The 15,734-nt window shown below is 43.1% G+C and overlaps 1 protein-coding gene across 1 annotated transcript in view; it reads left to right on the top strand.

Annotated features, from left to right (window-relative positions):
- Positions 1 to 13,120, top strand: part of NAF1 (nuclear assembly factor 1 ribonucleoprotein) — a 49,442-nt gene extending 36,322 nt beyond the window's left edge. The window contains exons 7-9 of the mRNA XM_066573571.1: positions 5,302 to 5,353; positions 11,577 to 11,679; positions 12,219 to 13,120. Of these exons, the coding sequence (XP_066429668.1) occupies positions 5,302 to 5,353; positions 11,577 to 11,679; positions 12,219 to 12,670 (607 nt within the window). The 3' untranslated portion in view covers positions 12,671 to 13,120. The remainder of the gene's footprint in view (positions 1 to 5,301; positions 5,354 to 11,576; positions 11,680 to 12,218) is intronic.
- The last annotated feature ends 2,614 nt before the right edge of the window (positions 13,121 to 15,734 follow it).

Raw genomic sequence — 15,734 nt, forward strand, 5'->3', positions numbered from 1 at the left:
GAGCGGTGGCATCCTCCTGGGCAGAGAGAGCGCACGCGTCGATTGAGCAAATCTGTAACGTAGCCACATGGACTTCAGGCCATACTTTCATTAAACATTATAGGCTGGACTTTAAATATAGTCAGGACGCATCCTTCGGTAGGAAGGTGCTCCAAGCCGTAATCCCTCCCTAAAAAGCCCATGCCACTTATTTGGTATTCCTCCAGCGTATGCTGTCATGTCATGGGGAAAACGGGAATTTTTTCTTACCGATAATTCCCTTTCTGGAAGACATCATGACAGCATACGGGCTTTTTTCCCCCCCCCTTACCAACATGGTTACCCTAGTTTGTCCAACACATGAGGTAATGTGCATATCCAGGTTATTCTGTGTTCTTGTAGCAACTGCAAGATTCTATATATTGAAGTAAGAAGAGATTTTCATTTATGTCTAGAGATGAGCGAACCTACTCAACCACGCCCCTTTTTCGCCCGAGCGCCGCGATTTTCGAGTACTTCCGTACTCGGGTGAAAAGATTCGGGGGGCGCCGTGGGTGAGTGGGGGGGTTGCAGCGGGGAGTGGGGGGGAGAGGGAGAGAGAGAGGGCTCACCCCTGTTCCCCGCTGCTACCCCCCGCTCCGCCACGCCTCCCCCCGAATCTTTTCACCCGAGTATGGAAGTACTCGAAAATCGCGGTGCTCGATCGAGTAATTACTCGAAATGAGTACGTTCGCTCATCTCTATTTATGTCCATGAAAACCCCTATGAGAGCCCAACTCCCTCAGAACAGGAAACGTGAACCTCCCTGATCTCTTTAAAGGATGGAACACCCTTACCGCCTCCGTTCCAGTTTCCTATCCATTCAAGCAAGAAGTATAAAAATTTCCTACGCTCCTAGTGACTGAACACAAAATTTAAATGTAACTGTTGACTTACTTATACACCTAGGATCTTCAGAACATCTTTAATCAATATAGGGAGACATACAAGAAGAGCCTCTAATGTTTTTTGCTTGATAAAGAGGGCTTTGGTACCCCCGAAACACAGTGCAGTTTTTCTAGCATCCTTTTGTATGTTTCCCTACATTGATTAAAGATGGTCTGAAGATCTTATATGTATCAAGGAGTCCTTTCCCTACATTCACCTGGATCTGGAGATCTACTAATCCCAGGAGGTCTCCTTCAGGTAAGTCAACTTTTTAATTTTATTTTCAGTCACTAGGAACGCGGGGATTTTTTACACTTGTTTAAATTATCTCGACCAAGGTACATCTTATCCTGGGTTTTTCTTGGACGCTCTCCCTACACCTGTGGACTATAGCCAGGGATTTGGTGACTAAACAGCATTCTGAGGGCATGCTCGGATATAGTATATGTGGGTCTGTCTAACAGCAGACCCTTCACATCAGGTGAGTCCAGTCTTTTTCAGCTCTTCCCATATACCTATATCCTACTAGACCTTTTTCTGCAGTGCATTCATGTTTGCTGATTTTATTGTTTCCGGTGCATTCGACAGGTTGGAAAATGCTTAGGTAGCTACTGCTTGGCTATTTTGGCTCTTTCAATGATTCCTCCAGATCTCTAAAGGTAGTGGACTGTAGCACTGAATCATTTTTTTTTCCATTTGTTCAATTTTTATGCAATGTGATAAATTTGGAAAACTAAACTTGCATAAAAAGATATGTCTTGCAGCTCTGCCTGAGGATGTGGTGATGGCAAAATCCATAGAGAACTTTAAAAGGGGACTTGATGTCTTTCTGGAGAGGAAGGATATTATAGGTTATAAATCTTAGGTTAATTGTTAATCCGGGTATACAGGCAGGTAGGAACTATTGGGGGTTGATCCAGGGATTAGTCTGATTGCCATTAGGGAGTCAAGAAGGAATTTTTTCCCCAAAAGGGCTATTTGGCTTCTGCTCTTGAAGTCTTTTGCCTTCCTCTGGATCAACACAGGAGGATAGACAGGCTGAACTAGATGGACATTGTCTTCATTCGGCCTTACGAACTATGTTACTATGTATGACAACACCAAATATGTGAACTTCAACATATTTCATCACTGGAATACCGAAGAACAGTGGTCCCCATTTTTATTTTTTTGGTATCTCCTGTCATTAGCTGCTAATTTGGTTCGCCCTGGCTGCTATGCCCATCGCTTTTCACGGTTGAGAGCTGATCACTTCAAGTCCCTATCGCTTCATTAGAATCAATCTGACAAATATCTTACATACTCTTCATACTCTCGTCCTTACTGTTCTCATTATGGCGATGACTGGTCCACCACTGGTCTTCACTTCCGGCTGTAGAGTAGTGACATCTCAACAGTAGTACATGTGACTTGTCAAAGTGAGCCAGTGATTGGCTGCAGTAGTCACATGGTCCTGGTGTAAATGAAGTAACCTGTGGATCACTGCAGCCCGGAGTGAAGACCAGAGGCAAGTAAAGTAATTTTTATTTTTACTGCAGCCTGAGCAGCACTACAAAAAAAAATGTTTGCCCACAGATAACACCTTTTAATGCCCATGGGTAAAATAGCATAATATGCTGTACCATGGGCGTTAATTGTTAGTTTATTTGAGCACCAGATTGTGACTACAGGAGCATTTCAGAGCAGTGAAGCTATAGACCATAATGGATTGTTCGTATCCTTTCTGAAGAAATGCTTGGCAAAGTAATAACCAAGAGCAATTCTCCCTTTTTACCAAATGATTGCAATTGCACTATTCCTTATGAACGTACTCATTAGTTTGTTATCTTGATTTATCTACATGATTAAAAGATTTTACTTGAGATGCGAAATGAGAGACTGATCGTTGCTGCATCTGTGGTGGGGCTGCACGTGCGTCTCCGGTCTCTGGGGTCAGGTTTTTCAGCTCATAACAAATTTTAGTGTTGTTCAGTTTGCTCTCAATCCCGCTCTGCCCTATTAACCCCTTAGTGACGGAGCTTTTTTGCGATATAAATTGTGAAGAAACAGCAGAATTCTATTCGACATTCCGTTGTCTAGGTGATGAGCGACTGTTAGTATTTTGGTTTACTTTGTACTTTAGCAATTTTTGGAGAATGCCTTACCGGGCTTCACTTAAGAGCTGACATTAATGTGACCTTCACCAACCCAAAAACCGTTTCATTGTTTGCTGATTTTTTTTTTCCCCCCTGTAACAATATGAAATGTAAAGTTCATGCTTGGTGTGTGTAAGAGAATGTTAATCTGCCATGGTGCTTTTGTTAGCTCTTATTAATATTCCAAGAGCAGTTTTATAATTAATATTGTGCGAGATCAGCAGTACATTAAGCCATTATGTCCCTAGATGCCAGCTTATCTGTAGCGGAGGCCTTCAGTTAAGTACTTCATGTTTTTGTCATGAAATCAGAAGCCACTGGTTGATATGCAATGTGCATTAAATTCATTAGCAGTTAACTGTACGTTTTCACACCAAATGAAATTGGTCATTGTTTAGTAGTGACCATGGTGGAATGCTGATGCCCTCCATCCTTGCTCAGAAGGAATTGAATGTGTATTTCTATAGGCTAGTTCTCCATCGTGTTGTCACAGTTTCTCTCCATGTTATGCCAGCGACAGAAGCCTGCCTGTACTAACCTTCCAGTAACTCAAGGACCTCATTGTCATGCTCCTATTTGCTATAGAAAGCTTACCTTTTTCATTCCAAATCTCATTTCACAACCACGTTTAACCTTTCACATTGCAGCCAGTTTTGGCCGCAACTTTATCTTTCATCCCCGCTTTCCAAGAGCCATGGCTTCAGTTTTTCTGATGACATTGCCATATGATATGCTTTTTCGTGTGTGTGTGTGTGTGTGTGTGTGTGTGTGTGTGTGTGTGTGTGTGTGTGTGTGTGTGTGTTCGTTCTTGAACGGCATCCTTTTACCGTAACATAGGATATATTGAGAAACCTTTCCAACTGGTGGTGGTAGTGTGCTACCTTCATCATCACAATCCATTTGGGTGATATAGGGTGCGTCCCCTTTTGTCTAACATGTTGGATATGGTTTATGTTATAGGTGGGCATTTGCTGTACAACAAGTGGTGTTTGCTCCTTATGTTAGTTGTTGGGAAGGGGTTAACGCCATATTTACTACCTCCTGCAAGTTGTGCTCATGAAGTGGACGTACAGCACACGAAGGGTGTCTGTGTGATGTTCCAATTTGCTATGCAGTGCATGTCCTACGTCTGCCTATTAAAATGAATGAGAATCGGACATCAGTTCATGTAAAAGATCTGCCATGGGAATCTCCCGATAGGCATGTGATGTACGTGCCATCCGCGGGTGGGTACCACATGGCCTAAAATATACAGCCATGTGAATAAGCTTACCACAGGTGTGGCCATGCCAAAATGTATTATCACTGTATATCTCTTTTTGCTTTTTAAAGCAAATGTGCTCGTAGCAGTGAAATAGCTACAACATTAAGTAAGTAAATCTGAGCTTACTTAGCCTGGCAAAGGCCTATATATCAGGGGCAACTGGCATATGATGGCTCCTGTCAATATTGCCTCACCAGCCTCACTTTGTCAACTGATAGATGACTCTCACAACTTGGCACTGGCTTACACCAATAAAATGTAGTTGCATTATAGAGCAGGTCATACTGGTCTGTGATGAGACTGACAGCAGTAGATGACTAGTAGTAGGACTATACACAAAACCTAATTGAGGTGTAGCCACCATAATGCTAAAAGCCTCTGTAAAGGCGTTTTGTTCTTAGTTGAAAATTTGCAATGAATATGCTGCAAAATTTACCTGTTACACACACAGTTTGGTGCAGATTTTGGCCCCCTGCACACGGGCGGAAATTCTGCGGCGGGCTTTCCCGCAGAATTTCCACCTGTGCCTGCCTGCATAGGATTGCATTACGAAATGCAATCCGATGCAGACGGCCGCAATTTGTCCGTGTGAAAATACACGCGGAAAACAAATCGCGGCATGTTCTATTTCTGTGCAGGTCTCACAGAGGCCCGCAAAGAAATGTCACTCCCGGCGCGCCGGCTCCGCTCTGCGCTGGCTGGCACATCACAGAGCCGAAGCCGCGAGAGTAGGTGAGAGCTGCACTGGTCCCTGCAGGGTGCGGGTCGGGTCACGCTGCGAGAATTTTCGCAGGGGACCTGACCCGGCGGTCTGCAGGCGGCCTTACTGTGGATATCATTCTAAGGGTGGAAATCCACTGCATAATTTGACAAGCTGCAGATAAACAAAAATAAAAATGTGTTGGAAGCAGGCTGCAAAAAAATTTTTATTTTTTTTTAATTTAAAGTTTTTGCCTTTACCTTTTCTTTTAATTCTTTGCTGTTTTTGTTTTGTAGAGAAAAAGGTTCTGATGCTTCATGGACAAATGATCAAGAGCCCCCAGTAGATGTAAGTAAGCATTTCAATGGGATAAAAATGGGTATTGTGTAATGTTACTGCAGTGGTTAGCTTTTTTCTGTTTATATTTTGTTAGATTATTTTTATTTTATTTTTTTACATATCGTAAAGTAAAATGCATTACCATTAGAGATGAGCGAGCACCAAAATGCTCGAGAGTTCGTTTCGCGTAACGAACCCCATTGATGTCAATGGGCGACTCGAGCATTTTTGTATATCGCCGATGCTCGCTAAGGTTTTCATTTGTGAAAACCTGGGAAATTCAAGAAAGTGATGGGAACGACACAGAAACGGATAGGGCAGGCGAGGGGCTACATGTTGGGCTGCATCTCAAGTTCCCAGGTCCCACTATTAAGCCACAATAGTGGCAAGAGTGAGACTTCCCCCCCCCCCGTACTGTCAACGTAAAGATCGTTCTCCTCTGCCACAGCTGTAACAGCTGTGGCAGAGAAGAACGATGTTAGCCCATTGAATTCAATGGAGCCGGCAATACAGCCGGCTCCATAGAAAGCAATGGGCTGCCGGCGATTGCGGGATGAATTGCCGGGAAGGGCTTAAATATATAAGCCCTTCCCTGCAATTCATCCAGAAATGTGTAAAAATAAAAAAAATATATATACTCCCCTTGAACTCACATTCAGCTGAGAGCTGCCCCTGAGCCAATCAGAGGCAGCACTCACTCACCCATTCATGAGTTCATGAATGGGTGTGAGTGAGACCTGCCCCTGATTGGCTTAGCGCTGAGCCAATCAGGGGCAGGTGTGACTCACACCCCTTTCACACCCACTGCAGGCCGGCCGCGCGGAACTCCGTCTGCCGGGACAAGGTGTGTATGTATGTGTGTGTATGTGTGTGTGTGTATATATATGTGTGTGTGTGTATATATGTGTGTGTGTGTGTATATATGTGTGTATATATATATATATATATATATATATATATATATATATATATATATATATATATATATATATATATATATATATATATATATAATTTTTTTTTTTTTTTACACATTTCTGGATGAATTGCAGAGAAGGGCTTATATATTTATTCATCCCGCGATCGCCGGCAGCCCATTGCTTTCTATGGAGCCGGCTGTATTGCCGGCTCCATTGAATTCAATGGTCAGTGCTCGTTTAATCGAGACGAGTACCGCGTGGTGCTCGTCTCGAGTAACGAGCATCTCGAGCACCCTAATACTCGAACGAGCATCAAGCTCGGACGAGTATGCTCGCTCATCTCTAATTACCATATTTCACACTAGCTACATTGCTTAAGGTGATTTTAGATGGGACAACTGTCGACAGCCACCCCAGCAACTATTGCTCCTGTGTTTTCCCATAGGAGCAATACTGGTACAGTGAGGGAGGTCTTCCGGCTGCTCTCCACAATTCAATGCCAAGAAACTATTCATAGATGAACGGCTGCCGGTTTATACTGAGGGGGTCGCTCACTAGTCCTTCCGTTTTCAGTGAGACTTAACAGAATGACTAGCAACTGCTGAGCAACTTTTCACTCAGTACCCTTTGAGTTGCCGTGCTATGCTTTCCCCTCAGCTTCCAGACACAACAGACGCCTGGCAGAAGAGAACCTTCACAGAGCCTTAGGCAAAAGATTAAGGCCCACATTTGCCAAGACTGCTGTGAAGGAGGGAGTCATGCCAAATTTATTAAAAGGCGCACACTGCTTTAGTGCTTTTGGGACTGTCTAGTAAAAAATCTGTATCGGCTCATAGCAGTCGTAGATTTGATTTGCTCTGTTTTCCGTCTTTTTTTACTTATTGGATTTGTTTAAAACAGTTAGTCATCTTCAAAACCACAGCCACTTTATTGCTTTTCAGATTTGGCAAGTGACAAGAAAGTCACAGTTTTTAGTATAAATTATATGCATATCATTTGTGGCTTCTTCGGGGCAGATTTTCCACCAAAAGCTGGTAGAAAACTGCTTTGTAAATGTGGGCTTAAATACATTATGGCTGGCATACATGTACACCAATTATTTAGAACAAAAAAGTGTGGAGGTTTCAATTTTGTACATTTTTCTACTGTTAGCCACACCCTTTCCTAAAAGTGGATCTGTCGGAGAATAAAATCGACATGGCTGGCTGCATAGCCCCGCACCCCCACTAATGCTAGCTGCCTTTTTTCTTGTCCTGTTCATACTGACCTTCCTCTCTCCCAGTCAGGCTCTTAGATCCAGCTCCCAATGCTGTTAATGTGTCAAGTGGTTGGTTCTTACCGCTCGCTCTCAACGGGTGACGTCAGACTGTCGCTCGGTGAATGATAGGGAATGCTCACTTGACAGATTCAAGAAGTCATACCGAAGAAGAGCGCATCCAGTCAAAGGGAGGAATGTATGAAAAAAAAATAGGGGCGAGCTAGCGGGGCTGTGGCTGCAGAGCTATGCACCTACCCTGTTTTTATCCCGTGACAGGTTCTCATTAAACACTCTCTATTCAGAGTTTGTCCAATTTTTCTCTTGCCTAAGTGAGCAACTGATGCATTTTGCTAAAAATAATTACAGTACAATGTCAAATGTCATAGCAGTCGCATCATGCAGTGCAATATTACATTGCAGCCAATAGACCAAAAGAGTCTGTGCTGCGTCTATTGCCTACGATCTGTAGTTTTTTGTATAGCGCTGGTCAAGCAGCTTTGTTCTTGGCAAACAATCTGTTTCTAGAGTATTTAGTTGCCAGATTGTCAATGAGCTGATGAAGGAAAATAAATGCCTGTCAGTACTTAAATTTTAACCAAGGCTGCCTTGATTTCTTTTTCTAACCAAGTCTTAAGGCCCATTTACACTGGACGATTATCGCTAAAAATTCGCTAATCGGCGATCGTTTTAGCAATAAGCGGTGTGTGTAAATGGGCGCGGGGCACCCGCATTTCGGGCACTTTTTGCTGATCTTTAAAATCAAGCTCTTTTGATTTTAACAATCACTTTTAGCAGTCGTTCTCCACTGGGGGAGTGCTGATAGCATTGTTTCCCCGTGGAGAACAAAGGATTTGAGCACAGGTAATAGCTGCTGGCTTAAATTAGCCTGCCTTCAGGGAAGGCTTCATTTACATACATAATCGGTATTTAAGTAGTTGAGTAGCTACTTGAATACCAATTCTTTTTTATGCAAAATAATCGCTCAAAGCTGTCGCTCACACTGTCATTTGAGCGATCATTGAGCGATTATCTGCTCATGTAAATGGGCCTTAAATTGCTTTCTATCAGTCAGTTGAGCAACTGCCTTTAACTCCTTAATGACACGTCCCTTTTTTTTTTTTCCCATTTTCATTTTTTCCTCCCCCTTTAAAAAAAATCATGACTCCTTTACTTATCCATCGACATCGCTGCATGAAGGATTGTTTTTTTGCGGGACAAGTTGTAGTTTTCAATGGTGTTATTTAAAGTACCATATAATGTACTGAAAAACTTAAAAAATTATAAGTTGAGTAAAATGGAAAAAAAAAAAACACATTCCGCCATCTTTCAGTGCGTCTTGTTTCTACGGCGCACAAACTGCAACAAAAACGACATAACTTTATTCTATGGGTCAGTACGATTGCTCCGATTTTTTTTTTTTTTCAAAAGACCTTTTATTATAATTTTTTTTCAATTATTTTCCACGTTCATCTTGTGCGCGCAATAACTTTTTTATTTTTCCGTCAACGTAGTTCAGTGAGGGCTTATTTTTTGCGGGAAGTCCTGTAGTTTGTTAGTACTTATTTGGAGTACATACAACTTTTTGATCGCTTTTTATTGCATTTTTTCTGGGAGACAGGGTGACTGAAAGTGCATTTTTGTCGTTCTTTATTTGTTTTTTTATCAGATGATGTTCATCGTGCGGGGTAAATAATGCACTACTTTGATAGATCAGACTGTTATGGACGCGGCAATAACAAATATGTATTTTTGTTTTAGGATTTAGATTTTTTAATTACAGATATGGCAAAAGGGGGGCGGGGGGGGGTTAACCTTTTATTACACTTTTTTTTTTTTTTTTTTTGCTTGATGGGCAGTCTCCCAAGGTTGCCCTGAGACCTCTCTTCATACATACCCAGACGCTCTAAGACGTAAATGTACATCCTGGAGCGGGAAGGGGTTAAAAAGAGCTTTGTTTATAAAGACTTTAGACATGAGCTGGTATTGGTCTGAACACCGGGATCTTCACTGTTATAAAGAAGCTACTGTATCATTATATAGAGCACCATGGCCCTGCAAATTCCAGTGATTTTCCTAGCATTCACTTGGGAGTAGCTCAGAGTCTCAGACTTTGACCAGCTGTTGACTAATAGGAGGATCAAGTCACACTTTTAGAAGTGCTGATTGTTGGGCGATTAACCACCCAACAGTCGTCCCAAAGATTGTTCCTCCTGTGCCTTTACACAGGAGTGATGATCTTTCACTGAATGGAGACGGAGCAGGACTGAGATTGCTTCCACCCGCTCGTCTTCATTCACAGTCGTTTATAGATGAAGAATTGCCTGTTTACATGGGCTGATCGTAGTTTGATTTTCAGGCTTGCCTAAACTACATGATGAACGCTAACTCATTTGCTTACCGTTTTAGTTTTTATGCCTGCCTAAACCGATAATTTTTTAATGTAAAACGCCCCTAATTGTAGTTATATTTGCCCATGTAAAATTTACGTGCGCAATATGCAGAAAATAGAACTCATTGATTTTTAATGAGTTCGGTCACATGCACTTATTTGGAATGCGTAATTCTGTTGCTCAAAAAAAATGCAGCAGGCTCTATTTTTCTGTGAATTTGCGCAGTGAAAGAACACATCGTAAAATCCTAAAACTAATAATTAGCCATTTTATGTTTTTGAGGTTTTTTGCATGCACAATTTTGCATGACTTATTCATGCAAAGTACAGTAAAAACGCTGTTGTGCACTCAAATATGCAACGCCTGATATGCAAAAACACCCCTAACCCCCCACCACCACCACCACCCTCTTCCTCCCCTCCATGCTAATGGCTTAAAGGGGTTGTCCCGCGGCAGCAAGTGGGTCTATACACTTCTGTATGGCCATATTAATGCACTTTGTAATGTACATTGTGCATTAATTATGAGCCATACAGAAGTTATCAAAAGTTTTATACTTACCTGCTCCGTTGCTGGCGTCCTCGTCTCCATGGTGCCGACTAATTTTCGCCCTCCGATGGCCAAATTAGCCGCGCTTGCGCAGTCCGTGTCTTCTGCTGTCTTCAATGGGGCCGCTCGTGCAGAATGCCGGCTCCGTGTAGCTCCGCCCCGTCACGTGCCGATTCCAGCCAATCAGGAGGCTGGAATCGGCAATGGACCGCACAGAAGAGCTGCGGTCCACGGAGGGAGCAGACCCCGGCGGCCATCTTCAGCAGGTGAGTATGAAGACGCCGGACCGCCGGGATTCAGGTAAGCACTCTCCGGTTTGTTTTTTTAACCCCTGCATCGGGGTTGTCTCGCGCCGAACGGGGGGGGGGGTTAAAAAAAAAAAAACCCGTTTCGGCGCGGGACAACCCCTTTAAATACTGTGGTCAGGATTGACTGCAGCATCCAAGTAGTTAAATGGCTGTGATCTTAATTACTTACTTAATTAATTACTTAATTCCTTAGTGCCCAGCCAAACCGTGGCCTAGTTTAAGGCTGGCATGGAACTCACCAATCCTGGGCGTTGAATGCCTTGCATTCCACGATCACGCCATGTAAGTGGTTGACGGGGAGAAGGGGCTCTGACTGTGAGCCATCAGCACCCTGCAGTGCCAATGTTAGGTGCTGACAGGATTCCCTTTCAGGTTGGCTTGCATGGCAGACCCAATTAGACCCTGGCTCTTTCAGGGTTTGATAGAAGAGCTGTTAAAACTATACTAAACTGCAGTGCATAGGTAGTGATATGTAGAATAGTAGCAATTAAAGTAACATATTTGGTATTGCTGCGTTTGGAATACATTATATCTGATATTCCACATTGTGAATTTTATAAAGTAAAAACAATATTAGAATTGCTATTTTTCATTTATCTACCTTGCAAGAAATGCAATAAAAATTGATCAAAAATTTGTATACCATAGAAATTATAACTCGTTCTGCAAAAAATCAGAATACAAGTCCTATAATATTCAGTAATAGTTAATTGCTCATGTGCACACATACATGACCGCTTATTCTGAAACAGGTATGCTTTAGCTCCAGAGCATTTAATTTACTAAACGTTCCTTTTTTTTTTAAAGGTAGTAGATTACAGTGATGATGAGAAGGAGCGAGAAGCAAAACAGAAGAAAAAAGCACAGAATCCAGGAAAAAAGAAGCAGAAGTTTGATCAGGACAAACCATGTAAGTTTGGTTAACTTTTATTCAGGTTGCCTACATATTTTTCGCAACATAGAAATACTGAGCTGAAAGTGGTAGAAATCATCCTTTCAGTAAACGGTTGCTGTTTTTAAAGACTTGTCTGTGCGCCTCACATGCCAGGCTCCACAGTTGGCAGGTCTCGGTATAGAGCAGCTTGATGTGCCAGTGTTCGGGTTTGCTAACCGTAAAATAGGTGAAGATTTAAACTTTCTGCTAAATTTGTAGGTTCTTGGCTGCAGAAATGGAAGGAAATGATTGGCAAGGCTCCTCCCACCACATAAACTAAACTACTGTATGGGGATTAAAATAATTTGGCTGTATAATATTAGGCTCCATCTGTGCTAGACACTAGATGTTTTGGATGCATAGTTAGCAAAATAATAATTTGCATGTATCTGTCTACTATCATAGCATTTGTAATAAACCCTGGGTTTTAGCATTGGGATGAAATGCCATTATAAAGAGGAAGGCCATGCTTCTCTGTATTTTATTTTTTTTAACTATTCTTATTTCTTTTTAAGCAACAAGTGCCCAGATGTCTCATCAGTACTCTGGTGCTCAGATGGTTTCAAGACCTTATGCCAAAAATGGTTCCGCACCTCTCTTCTCTCGAGCGCAGGGTTCACAGCTACACGAAAATGCATATGGACAACACCACCAACCGTATTACCCTTTAGGATTTCCAGGACAGCATATGATGCAGCAGGCATATACTTACCATAATACTAATCCTCAAGAGTATACAATGCCGCTGTCGAATAATGGTTACCATGTCCCTATGCCAAATTTCTATGGACATTATAGTAATATACAAGCATTCCCGCCACCACCTCCAGATATGAATTGGCCTGCACAAAACTTGCATTATCCTTACATGCAAAATGCACACTTGTACAATCTGCCACCCCCACCACCACCTCCTCCTCCACCGCCACCACCACCTGCTCATCCAAATTCAGGAGAACCTAGCTAATGAAGCATTATGTTGACCTTTTGCAGATTTAAAAAGTTATTTTTAATAGTTTTTTCAATTTGCACTTACGATATTAATAGTGCAATTGCTAAATCTGTGATGCATTGTAAAAAAGAAAATTTGTATGCAAACAACTTGAGTAAAGTGTATCGGATGGCAAATATTTCTATAGTGATATATCTACAGATTGTTAGGACTTGTGTTTAGATGGACACGTCTTATACTATTTTGTAACGAGGCTTCTTTTGTATAAAGTTGATATTTTTAAGATGATGTTGAATCATTGACTTTTGCTTTTTTTGGAAGAATGACTGACTAAATCTTATTTTCTAATCTTTTTACTTTTATTTGGATTATCAGATATAAAACATTACTATTAACTTTAACTTATGTTGTCTATAACAAAGTAATACACAATGTTGTAATGTACTAAATAAATTTGTACAACTACTCATTTTTTAAATGCTTTGCTGTCTCAGTCCATTACCAGATTGTCTGTGTGTGCACGCATGTTTGCTTTCCCGTAATAAACTATAAAGAACAACATTTTAATTTTCGATTTAAGCAGACCTACCATATATACTAGAGTATAAGGCCTCCCTCACACAGGGCGTTTTATACAGCGTTTAGCGCTGCCTTTTCAGCCCAGCGCTAAACGCTGTACAACACTCCCATTCATTTCAATGGGGCTGCTCACACAGGGCTGAAAACGCAGCGCCTTGCAACGCTGCGCTTTGACAGCGATGCAAGTTCTATTTTGGGGCGTTTTCAGCCCTGCGTCGCCCATTAAAATGAATGGGCAGCGGTTTTAGCACTGCTGAAAACGCGGCAACACTCGGCGCCGCGTTTTTGGCAGCGTTAACCGCTCGCCGATTTTCGGGGTGAGGGCTTGCAATAGAAGCCCTACCCCAAAAATCTGCCCCAGCTAGGTGTAGAGAGAAAAAAAGTTAATACTCACCTAGCCGCTGCAGTCCGGGTCGTGGCCGCTGGTCTCTGCCGCAGATCCGGGCTTCCCCTGCATTCACAAGTCTATTGCCCTAGGCCAGGTTTGAGAACCCCGCCTCCGGCAATAGAGTGCTGTGATTTGTTATCGGCACGGTCGATGCCCAAGCTCTGATTGGCTGAGACAGTCAATGAAGGGCTGTGATTGGTTGTCTGTGCTTGCTCGATGCCCAATCACAGCACTCCATTGCCGGAGGCGGGGTTCTCAAACCTGGCCTCCGGCAATAGACTTGGGAGTGCCGTGGAAGCCCGGATCAGCGGTAGAGACCAGCGGCCACAACCCGGACTGCAGCGGCTAGGTGAGTATTACTTTTTTTTTTTTTCTTTTCAGCATTCTTGGCTGCGTTTTCAGCCGAGTTGAAAACGCAGCCAAAACGCTGGCATAAAGTATGCCAGCGCTGCTGAAACGGGGCGGAATCTGCAGTAATGCAGCGTTGAAAAACGCTGCGTTTCTGCAAACGCCCTGTGTGAGGGAGGCCTAAGCCAAGTTTTTCAGCTCATTTTTTTTTTTTTTATGCTGAAAAGCCCCCCACGGGGCCCCGCAATGTTCACCTCCCAGCTGACATCTGTGTCCCCGGCACGATGCTCTCCCCGGCGGTGCGGCAAGCTGCTTCAGAATTCTGCCTGCTGTCATCTCCCTGCTCAGGTTTGAATTCCCCCCCGCCGTCAGCGCTGTGTAAGTAAGCTCTGCGATTGGATCAAATGCCAGCCAATCGCAGCCGGTGCTCGATCATTCAGTGAATGACATCACTGAATGGCTTTGATTGGTTCATTGAGCGCCGGCTGTGATTGGCTGGCGCTCGATCCAATCACAGCGCTTACTTACAAAGCGCTGACGGTGGGGGAATTCATGAATGGGTAAGTAGTGTTTGTACCAAACCGTTCTTTCTGTTCATTTTAGCACCTTAAATAAACCTAAAGAAGTTTTCTATGGTTAAATATTGGATTAGACTGTTAGATCATGTAAAACACAATTGGTTGGAATCCTTTAAGAATGGTTTCCCTTAGGCCTCATGTCCACGGGGAAAATCAGGCCCGCTACGGATTCTCCATGGAGAATCCGTAGCGGGTCCCTCCTGCCCCGCTGACATGAGCGCTGAAAAGAAGAATTAATAAGAATTAACTCACCCGCAGCGGACCAGGCACCTCTTCTCCTCTTCACGGCCGGATCTTCTTTCTTCGGCCAGCGGATGTACTCGGCACGTCGGCAGCGTGCCACGCGCATGCGCCAGTCACATCCGCCGGCCCGAAGCAAGAAGATCCAGCCATGAGGAAGAGAAGAGGTGCCCGGTCCGCTGCGGGTAAGTTATTCTTATTTTAGGTCTCCCGCGGATCCGGACGGCTTCCATAGGCTTCAATAGAAGCCTGCGGGAGCCGTCCCCGCAGGAGATCCGCGCGAAAATGGAGCATGTCACGTTTTTTTTACATGCTCCATTTTTTTTTTATTCCCTTTTATTGACCATCCGCGGGTATTTATCTACCCGCGGGTGGTCAATGCATCCCTATGGGGTGCGGATCCGCGGGTGGGAGAAGAGTTAAAATCTGCTGCGGATTTTAATTCTTCTTTTGCCCGTGGACATGAGGCCTTAGTCTATAAACTACTGTTGGATACTTGTGATGGTGCCATCTGGTGGTATTTTGGTTCCCTCTCAGAACGCCCACCTAATGTTTCCAGTGTTGGTGGTCGTGCATGCTCAATAGCTCAGCTCTAACGCATAGAACCTGCTCTACTCGGAGGGGCAATAGTTCCTTCTATTGTGCTGCTTCTCATCAGCACTAACTATGTTAGGGTGCCCCTTAGTGTTTTTTTGATTCACACCTAAAACCTCCACCTAACAAGTATGTAACATCCATATTCCTATTTTAAACATTGTTTTTGTGCAATCTAACACAACTGTAATGTTATTGCAGGCTAACCTCTCCGACCAAAGGGATAAATTGGCCGCAGCAGCTATTTATTATGAAATTGTAAAGAGATTCTTAATTGCCAATAATTCAAGTAACTGGAGCCTACCAGCATTATACAACCAACCATATATACTAAGGCACACAAATAACATGA

The sequence above is a fragment of the Eleutherodactylus coqui genome, chromosome 7 (assembly GCF_035609145.1).
Source record: "Eleutherodactylus coqui strain aEleCoq1 chromosome 7, aEleCoq1.hap1, whole genome shotgun sequence".
In the NCBI taxonomy this organism is placed as follows: Eukaryota; Metazoa; Chordata; class Amphibia; order Anura; family Eleutherodactylidae; genus Eleutherodactylus; species Eleutherodactylus coqui.